Raw genomic sequence first — 14849 nt, forward strand, 5'->3', positions numbered from 1 at the left:
TTGTTTACTGTTTCTTTATTAGTGTAGCCGTTTTTAAGTTACAGTTAGTTATTGCCTTGGTTTTGCTTTGTTTACTGCATTAGACATACTAACTGCATTGGTTTTGCTAGTTTACTACATTAAACAGGTTTGTTCACGAGCCGTTTTATAACGGTCGTACTGTATGATGACTATGATCTCCAAATTCATTTAACGTAATCGATTTTTAAACAAAAAAATAAAAATAAAAAATAAAATAAATAAGCCCCGTTGTCACCACCGACGAACATTGCTCCTTGCCCTTGGTCTATTTTTCATTTCATTCTTTAAATAAACTTAAAACTCATGACAACAAACTGATATTACTTTTTTACAGATTAGTATGGCGACGAAACCACCGAATTTAGGGTTAGAAAGCGTGGGAGGATTAGCTATTCACATCATCGTAGCTAAACTCGGTCCGTCTGAAGCAGCAACTATCGCATGTGTCAATAAACGCTTTAAAGATTGGGCTTCTGATGAATCACTTTGGTCCAGTTTCTGTAATCAAGACCTCAATATCACTTCCCCTATTGATCCTAACGGCAATCCATGTCCTTCTTTTAAGGTCACCAATTCAATTTTACCCTTATTACTGTAATTCTTTTATTTTCACTTTTTGTGCCCTAGCTAGGGTTTCTACGGTATCTGAATTTCTAAGGCTTAAGTTATTATTATTTTTTGTATATTATTGGTCAATTAGTGAAAAATAGTGATATCTGTGGGAAAATGATGCCTACTTTTAAGGCTGCAAGACACTTGAAGAGTCCAGCTATGTGTAATTTTTTGAGCGTCATTGATATGGACTTCTTGGATTTGTAAGAATCAAAGTTGTTCAAGAATCAAACTTGAAGTCGTCAAATTAAGAATCGGACTAAAAAAATGAATTGATTATAGTTTTTTGATAAACAAACGATTTAGTTACAATGCTAGAGAATAAGAGGAAGGATATGGTGTTTACATACATATATACAACCTGCTATTTATAGGTGGTCGTCAAGTTGGTTAGGAGGGGTCACTTGCTCGGCATATGAGTTATAGGGAAAGCTCATAACAATCCCCCTACTTAAAATGATTCTTGTCCCCAAGAATCTTCCTTTGTAATGGACTTCAACGACGATCCTTGTATGCAAATAACTAGTTGTAGTCCGAAATTGAGTAAAAAATGCGTAAAAACCTACCACGGTAAAAAACAAACGCGCTATTAACAATAGTCGCATGTTTTTCCCAGTCAAAAACAATATTGCGGTTGTGAACAATATTTTTCCAAGTATGTCCACGTTTAGTCTTCCATTTAGGCCATAAATGCATCTCAACCTTCACCTTGACTCGGGCTTTACAATACTTAACCTGACCAAATTCAATTCAATGAATGCAATTAACTTTGTATGGAAATTGAAATGAGTTTGTTGTCTAATCTCGCAGAAACTCTTAGATTATGGCCCTTCATTAAAAAGAATGCACAACTCTAATTTGTGTTGCTTATTCCAACATCTTGATGCACGTTCATATCACAATTTTTTTTAACCTCGATTGCCATTTCTTTTTCATACTTTCTTATTGTTGGGTGAAACTCACTTTGTTCATCTTTTAAATCTAAAAGTGAGCTTATGAAAATAGTAGTTTATTAGAATTCATACGCATTTTGAAATGTTGTAATTTGCATGTGTTAAGCTTCATGTTTCCATCTTCTTTATTGTTTCGTCACTGCACGATTTTGACATGTATAGCATCACGTGGAAACAACAGTATCAACGGGTTCATGTCACCCATAACCGTCTCATCATTTGTATCAAAAACAATCTTCTTCGGAGAGATTAAAGCATCATTGCCAATGTCTCAGTCGGTTCTTGCGTAGCATCCTTATCATCTCTCATTGTTTGGTATGCACTGGTTCCACGTAAAGCATTCACAAGAAGGTGCGGCATGACTTCGTTAGTGTTATCCTGCTTTTGCACCACCACCTTTTTGTCTCGTTTAACATTCTCGACACTAATTTGCATTTCACTCATTTCTCTTTCCCTATAGCTCATGTGGCGTGCACGTGATCCATTCTAACCAACTTAACGACCACCTATAAATAGCAAGTTGTTAGGGATAGTTCATTTAGCTTTGGATTTACGTTTGTGTGTGTGTAAACACCATATCCTTCCTCTTATCCTCTAGCATTGTAACTAAATTGTTTGGTTATCAATAAAATTATCCTCGATTCATTCTTTGAGTCTGATTCTTAATATGCGACTTCAAGTTTGATTCTAGAACTACTTCGATTCTTATGAATCCAAGAAGTTCATATCATTTGGTACCAAAGCACTTCCGAGCCCTTACTACCTGTGCAAATTATCGAGAAAAATCAAAAAATATATGGGGTTTCTAGGTTCCGGAGGTTGTTAACTGTGATCGATCCGATCACAGATTGTTTTGGTGTAATTTGGATAAGATTCGGTGTGCGGAAGGTTAAAGAAGTGATTTGGAACAGATTCTACGGTTGATTTGGAGTAATTTGGTGATAAATCGAACAAATTTGACAAATTCAAATAGAACTTCCGAGTTCGCGTATGAATTTTTTGCGGATAAAGGTTGGTGGAAAAAATGTTTTACGGACAAAGGTTCGCGGATGTTTGCGAACAAATGTTTGCGGATTGTTTGCGAACAAAGGTTGGTGGATAATTCAAGAAAACTTTGCGGATTTATTTTTTTATGAAGATCTTTTAAACCAAAATTATACCAAATTGTTTGAAGAAGAAGAAGATAAGACATTTAAGAACGTACCTGTGAGTAATGTCAATTTAATTTAAAGACTGTTGTCATTCTCTTTTTTGCTTTCGAGTCTCGGTCGCATACTCGCGTTCATTAATCAACAGCCGGATTCTTAGAAAATTTTCAATTGTTGGAAACCTAAGTTTGGTAGTGATGTGATGGTGCGTTGGTGAAGATGGAGGAGTCAAGTTCATACCGTGTTGTACGTTTGTGAATTAGGACGCTTGGCCTTCAGCTATCATTTAAAAGTTGTCACGTATTGGGGTTGATTAGGCTGAAGCGTATTATGGTCTAAGGATGAGGATAATTCATTGAAGATGAAAATAGTGGATCAGTTTGATGAGTGAAACAAATTAAGATTTTGTTGGTGGCTAGTGTGAACATGTGGGTCATCATAATTAGTTTTAAGTGAATCTGGACTTTCATACCGAATGAGCTTAATTTCGTCCAGCCTTGGACCCAATACATCACTTTGAGCCCAACGAAATTAAACCCACTCAATATGAGTATAGGTTCACTTAAACTAATTGTAATGGCCGACATTGTTTACACTTGGGTGATGGTGGTGTCGCGATGAATCTGGAAGAGGGGGTTTGGGTTATTTTCAGCTTATATATTTTTGGTAGATGTTGTTTTGATCAATGGGTGTGAGGAAGGGTGACTAAAACGACAGAATTCCGCCTGCCTATTAGTATATAGCCACCAACAAAACCTTAATGTGTTTCACTTATCAAATTGATCTACTTTTTACATCTTCAGCGAATCATCTTCATCTTTCTACCTTAATACACTCCAACCTAATCAACCCCAACATGTGAGATTTTTAAATCTTAGGAAAACAAAGGTTCGAATTCACAAACATAATTCAGTTACACTTGATTCCTTCATCTTCACCAACGCACCATTATCATCATCACTCCTAAAATTAGGGTCCAACCATTAAAAATTAATTAAGAATCCAACCGTTGATTAATAAAAGACACCAGATTATAGAAGCAAGGAGCGAGAATTACAACCAAATTCCTAATGGTGAAATGAGACTTATTTCTAGATTTCAATGAGATCATAAAAGAAGTAAGTTGGAAGGAATCCACCGGTTAAACGGAGATCTCTAATAGTGCACCGAAATGGGGCCGCTCGCTGCCCGTTGTTGTTGGCCAGTTGAGTACGAGTGGCACCGTCTTGTTTGGTAAGACGGAATTTTACAAAGAGAAGAGAGTGCTCGCCCCGGCCAACGAAGACCGTAATTACATAGATAACTGCTCATCCCTCTTCTTTAAGGCGAACCGTATGGCGAAATAAAGACGACCTCACCTTCTCGTAGATAAGCAAGGAACAAGAATCACAACAAATTTCTTATCTTTTTCTTCTTCAAACAATTTGTTACGGAGCATATATTTAGTTTAAATGATCGTCATAATAAAACAAATCCACAAAGTTTTCTTGGTTATCCGCCAACCTTTATCCACAAAAAATCTTCCACAAACCTTTTTTTGCAAAAATTTCAAACGCAAACTTGGAAGTTCTTTCCGATCTTGTCAAAATTGTTCGATTTATCTATGAATTTATCCAAATCAATTGTAGAATCTGTTCCAAATCATTTCTTTAACCTCCTGCACACCAAAACAAACTGTGATTCGGTAAATCACAGTCAACAACCTCTGAAACCTAAAAACACTAAATATTTTTTGATTTTTCTCAATAATTTGCACATGAAAGTGCTTTGATACCAAATGATATGAGCTTAGTAGATTCTTAAGAAGCGAAGTAGTTCTAGAATTAAACTTGAAGTCGTCAAATAAAGAATCAGACTCGAAGAATGAATTAAGGATAGTTTTATTGATAACCAAACGATTTAGTTACAATGCTAGAGAATAAGAGGTAGGATATGGTGTCTACACACACATACACAAACGCAAATCCAAAGCTAAATGAACTACTTCTAACAACTTGCTATATAAGGGTGGTCGTTAAGTTGGTTAGGAGGGGTCATTTGCTCGGCACATGAGCCATCTAGAAAAGCTCATAACAGTCATATGTATGGAAACATACATATATATTTAACTTTTGCAACTGATATTGTTGTTGGATTTTAATATTTACATTATGTGCTGTGCTTGAGCCTAGTCTAAGTCGAACTCGGCATGTTTTAGTGGTATGCAAGTTTAGGTACTTACAAAACTAAATGAGCAATTTCTTGTGTATATATATCAAAGTTTAAAGGATGTGAAATGTGGATTATGGGTGCTGCTAGTAGCTAGCTAACTTTTAGTGGCATCTATGCAGTGTGCTTGGGTGCACCCTCAAAAGACCCATAAAGTTACAGTAATATAATCATGGGAATATAATGTATGCAGTTGAAAACACAAAAGTTTTCATGATATTTTTGTTATTGTTTTTATGTTGGAAAATGTTTTGTTCGGTTAACTGTACCGTTGTTATGTGCAACAAGAGAAAATCGAAAGGCCAACTTTGTAAATATAAAAATCTTAGAGGGTTGAAGTGTATTGCTATTTATCATGACGGCAATATGCAGGGCCGTCTCATTGATTCTGATGGCTCTAGACATAATTAAGGGCCCTTACATGTTAATTACTTTTTAGGTTAAACTTATCCGATCCGTTTTGTGAACCAACACTAAATCGGTCCAACACTATTTTTTGGATCAAATGTATATAATTATAAAGGAATTACAAAATTTTGGGCCCCTTGAAGTTTTTGGGCCCTGTAATTTGCACATGTCGTAAGACGCCCCTAGCAATATGTTACCCTTTTCTGACTTCTTTTATCATGACGACCGTTTATTTCATATTAAAAGTTACAAGATGTTTTTTATATTTATTAGGAGGCTTATGGAGCATGGAGGGAAGCTTATGGTATGTATCCATGGTCACTGGTTAGACGAGTGAAAAATGTTTGGGATAAAATTAAAACATGGTTAACTAATAATTTCCCCGAGGTTCTTCCTACTCTTCGTAAAGGTGTGTCCGAGGATGACTTAAACGAGTTAGAAAAGTCATTAGAAGTCAAATTACCTACTCCAACTCGTGTCATGTACCGGTTTTGTGATGGACAAGAACTAGTAAGTGATAAATCAAGCGGGCTTAAAAGTCTATGTGGACTAATTGGTGGTTACTCTTTTTATAACTATCTCGCGAACGTTTTCTTGTTCCCAATAAATGTTGTGATTAGAGAGACAATGGATTTTGTACATCACCTTGGATTCAAGACACCAAAGTATATTGCTGTGGCTGCGGCTTCTACTTCTGCTGAAAAGATCTTTTTTCTTGATTGTGAAGATGGTCAACTGTATGTTGGCACAAAGAAGCTTTTATCCGATAGACAAATGATGCCATGTGTGCCAAATGGATTAATAAGTACCCAACAAGATGCTATGTTGTTATGGTTAGAAGAACATGCCCGTCGCCTTGAAAACGGGATTATTAAAGTACGTGAGGAAGATGGTGTTCGAAGCATTAGTTTGTTCCCTGAGCTACCTCCATTGTGCTCATCGGCTACAACATGTGGCGTCCAGGTAGTTAAATTAAATGCTAGTTTATTTGTTGGTCTAATTGTACTGCTTCATATTATGTGATATATAATTTTTTTGTATATTTTCTTATTACAGGTTCGTGCTTCTGCTGTATTTATACCTGAGTTTAGTGACCTTGTGGAAGAAGCCGAGAAATATATGTTTGCTTACTCAATTCGTATGTCACTTAAACCCGAGGGATGTTTTGTCCATGGAATGTCTGTTGATTCCTGCCAACTTTATTGGAGACACTGGATTATAAAAGAAAATGATCGTGTTGTGGGAGATATTAATGGAGAAGCTGTGATAGGCCTGGTATCCTTTCTTATCTTTTTGCGTGATAATTAGATATTAAGTAATAACCAATAACTAATAATCATACAATATAGTATGACTGTATGAGGTTGGTGTACTTAGCTACACATAAGTAGAAAACAATCACCACTTAGCCAATTGGATTATTCAAATCATGGGCCAATGTGATCCAAGTTCCAACCCAGAGGTTTTATCATTGTATCAGCCTTCTATCTGTTTCAACCCATTTGGTAATTTTCTATAGCCTAAGGTTTTACGTTGATAGTTGCGCCAAATGGGACAATCTGTCATTATTAATGACTGGCAATAAAATTTTCAGGTTCACTATTAACAAATGGACGCTGATGGTTTATGAACCATTTTGAAGTAATACGTTGATAATGACAACCTAGTAACCTGCTTGCCAATATTTACCCATAACACTTGCTGCAGTTGTTTTATTTCATGTTTTAACCATAAAAATGTTCTATTCAAGTTTTGTTGGATTTCAAAAACCTGTCTGCTTCATCTCGCCCATTTTGAATTCTGTCAAACTGATGGTTACATGATAATTATAGGCTCTCAACTAAAAAGCCATTTATATTTGTCTTGTGTTCATCTACAGTTTCCCCTGTTACGTCCAGGGGAGAAAGAATTTGTTTACGAGAGCTGCACAAGTGCCAGTGCTTCACCAGGATCTATCGAGGGCTATTTTACATTTGTCCCTGGCAGGTTTGTGCACCAAGTTTTCGTTTTTTTTTAGAATTCTGCTAAACACATATTACTTTTATGTGGAAAAACAAAGTGAACTTTTATATTCTGTTTGTAGGTTGGCAGATCCAAAAGGAAGCCCCTTTGAGGTTGAAGTTGCTCAATTTCCTCTCCAGTTGCCAGACTACATCTTCTGATGCATGTGGTCTCCAGGATCGATTTCTTAACGGGTTGTTTGTTCTATCTCCAGTTCTATAGAGAAATCCTTTTTTTTAAAATATGTATGCTAGATGCTGGATTAAACTATGCTGTTATTATGTAACGTGTCACGTAAGATCTGTTTGTTTTACAAAATAAGCATACACATGAAAAACGATATGGCATCTCTCGTTGCCCTGCTTCTGTAGTAAGAGTTGCCCATATCTTACCGTAGTTAGTGATGTGACCTTTGGTATTTTTCTATTTCAATGTCGCTTCTTGTATTTTGTGTAATTTGAATTTGATCAACTTCCTTATATGCCGACTCTCCAATAACAACAATGCCCAATCTCACGAACGTGAGTTATGGGGTATAGGAGGTGAAATGTAAACAATCATTTTTTTTTTACCCTAATAGTAAGTCATATAAGGAAGTTGATCAAATTCAAATTACGAACAAAAAGCTAACGGTTCATTTAGTCTACAAAATCCACGAACAAAGTTGATCCAATTGGTTAGCGCTCTATAACTTCAAGTAGCCCTCTGTGAGGGCTGAAACAAAGTTGCAATTATGCAGAACAAATGTGATGTAAGTTTATTGGAGTATTATTAAATCTGCTAATTTCTGTTCGCCGTTGGGCTAAATAACCGATCTAATCTTTCTATGATATGAGATTTTCATTGTATAGAAATTATTACTTCTTGTTCTTAGTGTTTAACATATCAATGTATACAACATGTCCACGTATATCTCTGTCTTAACCAAGTATCAATCAAGACTTAATTACATGAATGATCACTGTGGTTTGTTAAATATTGCAATTTTAGTCACTATGGTTTTTTTCTTGCAAGTTTAGTCACTGTGGTTACAAAAAATACAATTTTAGTCACTGAACCTCATTGACGTTTATTTGCTCCGTTAAAACACATCATGTGCTGTTCACGTGAGGGGTATTTTCGTCAATTCAAACCATATTTCCAGCCTTTTACGTTTTCCCTTTTTTTAGCTTCATCTTCTTCAACCAAAATAAAAAACCCTAAACTAACACAAAATCTAAAGTTCAACAACAAAAATAATATCGATCCTCGTCATAGCAACACATAGATCTAATAATTAAAATTAATATATGACGGAGTATATATGTAAAGCTTACTTTTTTGTAATCAAAACCCAAATGAACAGATCCAAATTCAAAATATCCATTCTTCACCCAAATCCAAATCCAAATCCGAACTTGACAATTACCCTCTGATATCATCAATATTTTATAAAGACATCAAAAAATGGTTGGTGGCGTCAGGTGTATTCATTTTGAAATTCAAATCATACAAAACATACGAAGACTCAAATATGAAATCCAGTTATATACAATACATCAAAAAAGGTTGGTGCCCAGATCTCATTAATCTACGATTCGTAATCGTTCCGTCACCGGAATTTCTATTGTTTCTGAATTTCCATTCCAGGTTCACAATACACTATGTTGTTTGTTGTAGAATGAATTAGGGATTGATGAAATGAAATGTGAAGATGGCAACGACGCTATTAATTCATGTATGGATTGTTTAGACCTGCAACTTTGTGTTTGAGAGGTTTGTTTTAAAATGGGAGGATTTGAGATCTAGATCTGAAATGAGATGCGGTTCATATTAGGTGGAAGATAAGAATAAAGTTTTTTTTTTTTTTTTAATTTAATATATGTATATAAGAGGACCAAAATACCCTCACATGACAAGCACGTGACTGATACTTAGTGGATAATATTAACGTTTGTTTGCTGGAGTGACTAAAAATGCAAGATTATCAAACCACAATGACTAAACTTGCAAGAAAAAAACTTTAGTGACTAAAGTTGTAAAATTTAACAAACCATAGTGAACATTTTTGTAGTTAAGTCATCAATAAATAATGTTGGCAATAGGTAATATACAATCAAAAGCTTTGCCATAGAAACATCAAGTCATGCAGGCATGTCTCCTGACCTTTCTAATTGAAGTCAACTTATTGACCTTTTCATCAATTGCTCATAGGGTTTAGTTATAATAACAGTTTTTCATAACTATTTTCATCCATTTTCTTGGAGATATAGAAATTGCTTACATGTTGTGCATCATTTTGTAATGATGTCTAAACTCTCTTTTTCTTGTACTTTCTTACTTTTTTTCTTTGCTATTCCTGTACTCTCTCATTTTCATTACCCTGAAATCCAAACAAATGTGTTATCGATTAATAACACAAACTTGTCACCTTTTGCGTTTCTAAAAAACATACAAGGATGTCGCAAGGGTGATAAGGTAAAAGGGATTCGTAACCTTAAACTCTATCTTACTCGTTTTGGATACTTAAACTACCAAAACCACCTTAATGTCTCAGATCCTATAGGAGATACTTTTGAAGATGAGCTCGAAGCGGCCCTCAAGTCGTACCAAGTTTATTACTATCTCAACGCAACTGGGGCGCTTGACGAGCCAACCGTCACCAGAATGGTCATGCCTCGTTGTGGGTTTCCCGATATGGAAACTCTTCAACACAGTCATGATCAATATTTACATACAATCTCTCATTATCGTTTTTCCGCCAGCAACACAAAATGGCCCATGGGAAAAAAGCATCTAACTTATGCTTTCGGATCAGGTTTCCCTACTCGATTCATGCCTCCTATTGCACGAGCGTTTATCAAATGGACTATCGCGTCTCAACGTTTCACATTTTCAAGAGCTAGAACTTACGAAGGTGCTGACTTAAAGATTAGCTTTCAACGTGGGGACCACGGAGATGGGTCCCCATTTGATGGACCTGGTGGTGTGTTGGCTCATGCTTTCGCACCTACAAACGGAAGACTGCACTATGATGCAGATGACAGATGGGCGGTTGGAGCCGTACCAAATGCTTATGATGTCGAGAGTTTGGCATTACACGAAATAGGACACTTACTTGGACTTGGTCATAGCCAAGTTCAAAATGCAATAATGTGGCCTAGTTTCAATTCAGGTGTAACAAAAGGCTTGAGTCCAGACGACATTCATGGTATTAGGGCTCTTTACGCTAGTTAATTTGTAACAATCTGATCAATGTGTGTATGATTCTTTTATTTTAACTTTATTATTGTAACGCTTTTATCTGTTTATTTTTATACAACCTGTTTTTGCTACGGAAAATGCACAAGGCAAAAAGTGTTGTTCTAGTACCAGTAGTGTAAGTAGGATTGTAGAATCCTGTACATACTTTGTAACCATTTTCCACATAAACACAACCAGTAGTCAAACTTGGTAAACATCCGAGTACTTCCCAAGTTGCCAAGTACTCCCTAAAAGTCTCGACCGAGTACGTACTCCTTGAGTAGCGATTTGTGCTACATGCTTTTATGACTGGATTGACTACATATAAGAATTCAGTACAAAAGTTCTTTATTCTATGGGTGGTCAGTATTTGGTTTGAAACCGTGGAACCCGAAAACCAAACCGAAACCAAACCGGAAAAAAAACCAAACTGAATTTGAAAAACGGTTTTCGGATCGAGTCAAACCGAAACCGAATTTGAATTCGGTTTTCGGTTCGGTTTTCGGTTTTCGGTTTTGAAAATTCTAAATTCGGTTTAACCGAAAACCGAATTCAAAACCGAATTCAATGTTTTTATATATTTAATTTGTATATTTATGTTTTAATGTCATTATAATTTGGGATCCAATCAATAAAATATATTCTCATCCATATGACGATTTGGTAACTCACAATATAATTATGTTACTCAAATTATTATGTTCTTCTTCTTAATTACAGAAGCGGTAAACGTCATAATTAAGCTGTAAATATTAATAAATCATCGAATTCTTTATAATTTAATAGTACGTCAATGTTTTAGGATATAAATAACTAAGACATTAGTAACGCTACAATTAAACTACCATCGTTCTCAGTTTTTTCATAATTTTCGGTTTTAACCGAAAACCGAACCGAATCCTAATTTGAATTCGGTTTTCGGTTCGGTTCGGTTTTAACTTTGAATTCGGTTTTCGGTTCGGTTTTCGGTTTTGCCCAAAAAAATTTCAAAACCGAATACACCGAACCGAATAAACCGAACAAACCGAAAACCGAACCGATGAACACCCCTACTTTATTCGGATATATGTGTATTATTCAATTACAGGGGAATGCAAAAGGCGAATAATGTTGTTCCATGAGTGTAACTTGGAAAAAAAACTCCATAATTTAATTTGTAGCCATTTCCCACATACACACAACCGTTGCTTATAGACAAACCACCATATACCGTTGCTCCAGTGTTATACGACCATAATATTTTTCCGGTTGCAGCACTCATAGCGTAAATGGGCCCGGTCCCATTGGTTGATCCAGCAAACAGAACATTATTGGCTAAACTTACGGGACCCGTTGCAGTTGCTTTACTTGGATTTTCTGTCGACCACAAGACGTTGCCAGTTGTGGCATCAATCGACACCCATCCTCCACTTTTTGTTGTGTTGTTTGATGGTTTCAATGTAAAATTACGTTTCAAACTATTGGCAATGTTTGTGTAAACCGTCTTTCCATCTGTCGCCGATCCCCATGTACCTCCTCCAGCAACACCTCCAGGTCCAGCTTCCTAAAATAACAGTTATGAATAGTTTGTCAGTTACCTTTTTAGTTATTCTATGTATCTAAACTAAATAATTATCACTAAAGTGTCACTGCTATACTCATATCAGATGCCCAAATGATTTTGGGTAACGAGTCAAAACGATTTTGGGTTGAAATGGGTCATTGGTCATGTCGGGTCGAGTTGGGTCACGGGTCATAACAGGTCACGTTCAAATGGGTCATATAATTTTACATTTATTATATTATTATTTATTTATTATATATATGAAAAGTATAAATATACATAATAAATAATATAACCATGAATGTTTTCATAAATATTGGCAGATGAAACTTGTTATGTTTGATCCATTCACAAGAACCATTAGACATATCTCTATTTATGGAGATTTAGGAATTGATACCCAATAGACCTGCTCCTTTTATATTATGTCTAGGACCCAATAGATTGGAAGAAAAATCATTGGACCTTTTTTTTAAGTTATGATTTTTATTGCCAGGCCTAATTTTTTTTAAGACCCAATTGACCCAAATTTGAAAGTATGAGTATCAACTGTAAGGTATAATAATAATTTTAAAGATTGTTACCGTAGACCAAACAATGCTACCATGATTTCGATCCAAAGCCCAAGCAATCCCACTCTTTTGTACCGCTACAACAATGTCACGCATCATACCACGGACAAAAATTGTTAAAATCATAGGTGCTTCTCCAAAATCTGCATCTGGATTAGGCCCGGGTTGACACCCTAATGTAGTAACATTGTTACAAGCCAAAAACCAGACATCATAACCACCTAGCTGTTTATACCATTTGATGTGTCCTGAAAACAAGTCAAGTGACAGGATCGAATTCGAATGGTTATCTGGTACCACACACTTATCTTTTTCAGTTGGTGTAGTTTGATTATTTTGTGCTTCTTGGCATTGTGTGACATTTAATGGGGCGTGATACATGTTCCCAGTGCCAATATAGATTGCATTCCGTATAATATCGATTGATGGACTACTGCCCCATACACCGGCACCCGCATATTCATCGATGCTACCGTGGTTATCGGGCAACATGTAGGTTTGCCACAAGATTTTACCATTTCTGGCATTTAACTTTAAAAAACTCCCTCTAAATGAACAACATTTTTGAATACTTACAAGTTCTTCTAGTGAAGATGTTCCCACATAGAAGGCACTGCACACAATCATATCATATTATCTTGTAGCACAATTAAATATAATTTTACAATTAAATATATATAAGCATGTTATAAAAATGAAATAAAGTTGAAGTTTCTAGAAATACATCAAAAGATTACTCGTTCATTATTTTAGTTGGCTAAATAACACAAAGCCAACGGTCAATAAGACTATTTTAATCCTAACGATGAAGTGTGGCCAATTGCGTGAAAAAGTGAGATTGACTGTGATTGGAAGATAAGTATAAAATAATTAATTAATACGGAGTATTATATAAAAATATTTGGTGGATTCTGATTGGCTTGAAAAAAACTGACGCCCATCTTTTTATTTGTCAGATTGGTGACTGACGCCCCATGCATCAGATGTCGTAAGACTTGACGCCAGGGGCGCAGGGCGTCAAATTTTGTGCCACTTCATATGCCAACTCGGATTTTGAGGCGTCACATGTGTTAAGTGATGTTGGGTTAATATCAGTCAAATAATTTCAACTTTCCATTATACAAGATACAAACAAATAATTCTACATATAAACAAGCTAGCCATTTCAAAATCAATAATTGAATAACATACCTTCCAAAATATGTTCCTGACATGGTGACAACACAAGCATAATGCGTATCGAGTTGTGTAGACCACACAAGGTCTCCATTGCAACGTTTAATCCCTATAACATAACCCGGTCCATAAATTCCAATAATCAAAAGATCATCGGCAACAGTAGGGGTAGCCCTTGACACGGTGTAGTTAACACCTTGTACGAGCCCTGTTGGATTAAGCCCGGTTAGCTTTCCAAGATTCTTTACCCAGATAACTGAACCATTTGATGCATTGAGCGCGTATATGTTTCCATTCCAACATGGGAAATAGATTGTATTGTCATATATTGCTGGTGTGGCAGTTATATCGAGTCCAGCGACAAACTTCCATTTTAGAGTAAGGCTATGCACGGTTTCAAGACTAATCTTTCTTTCACCGTACGCGTATCTTCTGTTTCTCAAGTCTCCACCATTATACTATATATCTAATTGAGATAGTCCAAATGAATAGTACTATTTGAACTATCTCACTATCACACTAATGGACCCCAAACTTTATCCAACGTACGAATCAGAAAGTCTCCACCATGGTTAGTCCAATCAGTTGGCTACAATTGATCATAAGATAGTAAGTATTAAATTACAACTTTTTGACAATTATTATTATTATAAAAGATTGAAAGAAAAAACATACATTGGCTGAGGTTATGAGCAGGATATGCAACCAAAGGATGGTAGTCGAAAAGAGGCAATTAGACACCATTGGTTGTGTTCCAAGTGAAAGAGGTTAACTTTTGTATCTATTTATAACTGTAAAATTTATTTTTTTAATATGACACTCAGGTTCAAATTTTTAAAGTTCAAAGTAATGATACATTTGGTTCAAAGGATGAAATGATTTATATTGGCGGAGCTTAAACAAATTTTGTGAGAGGAAAAAATAATTAAAATGTAAAGTGTAGTTTGACAAAGAATTTCCCACTTTAAAAGATCTTTAAATGATT

The 14849-nt window shown here is 35.6% G+C and overlaps 3 protein-coding genes across 3 annotated transcripts; 2 read left to right on the forward strand and 1 right to left on the reverse strand.

Moving 5' to 3' along the window:
• The first annotated feature begins 294 nt into the window (after positions 1 to 294).
• On the forward strand, positions 295 to 7797 carry LOC139844875 (F-box protein SKIP16). The gene is made up of 5 exons (XM_071835096.1): positions 295 to 586; positions 5624 to 6313; positions 6407 to 6625; positions 7230 to 7336; positions 7434 to 7797. The coding sequence occupies exons 1-5, from the start codon at positions 362 to 364 to the stop codon at positions 7510 to 7512; spliced, it is 1320 nt and encodes a 439-aa protein (XP_071691197.1). The 5' UTR covers positions 295 to 361; the 3' UTR covers positions 7513 to 7797.
• Positions 7798 to 9634: 1837 nt separating this feature from the next.
• On the forward strand, positions 9635 to 10567 carry LOC139844876 (metalloendoproteinase 3-MMP-like). Its single transcript, XM_071835097.1, has one exon. The coding sequence runs from the start codon at positions 9635 to 9637 to the stop codon at positions 10565 to 10567; it is 933 nt and encodes a 310-aa protein (XP_071691198.1).
• A 1087-nt stretch (positions 10568 to 11654) lies between these two features.
• On the reverse strand, positions 11655 to 14608 carry LOC139842511 (uncharacterized). Its single transcript, XM_071832643.1, has 5 exons — positions 14540 to 14608; positions 14414 to 14453; positions 13880 to 14309; positions 12701 to 13301; positions 11655 to 12116 (listed from the first exon to the last, which is right to left on the reverse strand). Exons 1-5 carry the CDS (start codon positions 14606 to 14608, stop codon positions 11655 to 11657), a joined length of 1602 nt encoding a protein of 533 aa, XP_071688744.1.
• Between the last annotated feature and the right edge of the window lie 241 nt (positions 14609 to 14849).

Source organism: Rutidosis leptorrhynchoides, chromosome 4 (genome assembly GCF_046630445.1).
Source record: "Rutidosis leptorrhynchoides isolate AG116_Rl617_1_P2 chromosome 4, CSIRO_AGI_Rlap_v1, whole genome shotgun sequence".
Lineage (NCBI taxonomy): Eukaryota > Viridiplantae > Streptophyta > Magnoliopsida > Asterales > Asteraceae > Rutidosis > Rutidosis leptorrhynchoides.

What these genes read in the sequence shown, in the direction of transcription:
- LOC139844875 (XM_071835096.1), top strand. Translation starts at nt 362, where the DNA reads ATGGCGACGAAACCACCGAATTTAGGGTTAGAAAGCGTGGGAGGATTA. An exon ending in ATCCATGTCCTTCTTTTAAG is followed by an intron (nt 587 to 5,623) that starts GTCACCAATTCA and finishes TATATTTATTAG; the next exon opens with GAGGCTTATGGAGCATGGAG. An exon ending in TTTACATTTGTCCCTGGCAG is followed by an intron (nt 7,337 to 7,433) that starts GTTTGTGCACCA and finishes TTCTGTTTGTAG; the next exon opens with GTTGGCAGATCCAAAAGGAA.
- LOC139844876 (XM_071835097.1), top strand. Translation starts at nt 9,635, where the DNA reads ATGATGTCTAAACTCTCTTTTTCTTGTACTTTCTTACTTTTTTTCTTT.
- LOC139842511 (XM_071832643.1), bottom strand. Translation starts at nt 14,608, where the DNA reads ATGGTGTCTAATTGCCTCTTTTCGACTACCATCCTTTGGTTGCATATC. An exon ending in TGCTCATAACCTCAGCCAAT is followed by an intron (nt 14,454 to 14,539) that starts GTATGTTTTTTC and finishes GATCAATTGTAG; the next exon opens with CCAACTGATTGGACTAACCA. An exon ending in TCAGGAACATATTTTGGAAG is followed by an intron (nt 13,302 to 13,879) that starts GTATGTTATTCA and finishes GATTGTGTGCAG; the next exon opens with TGCCTTCTATGTGGGAACAT.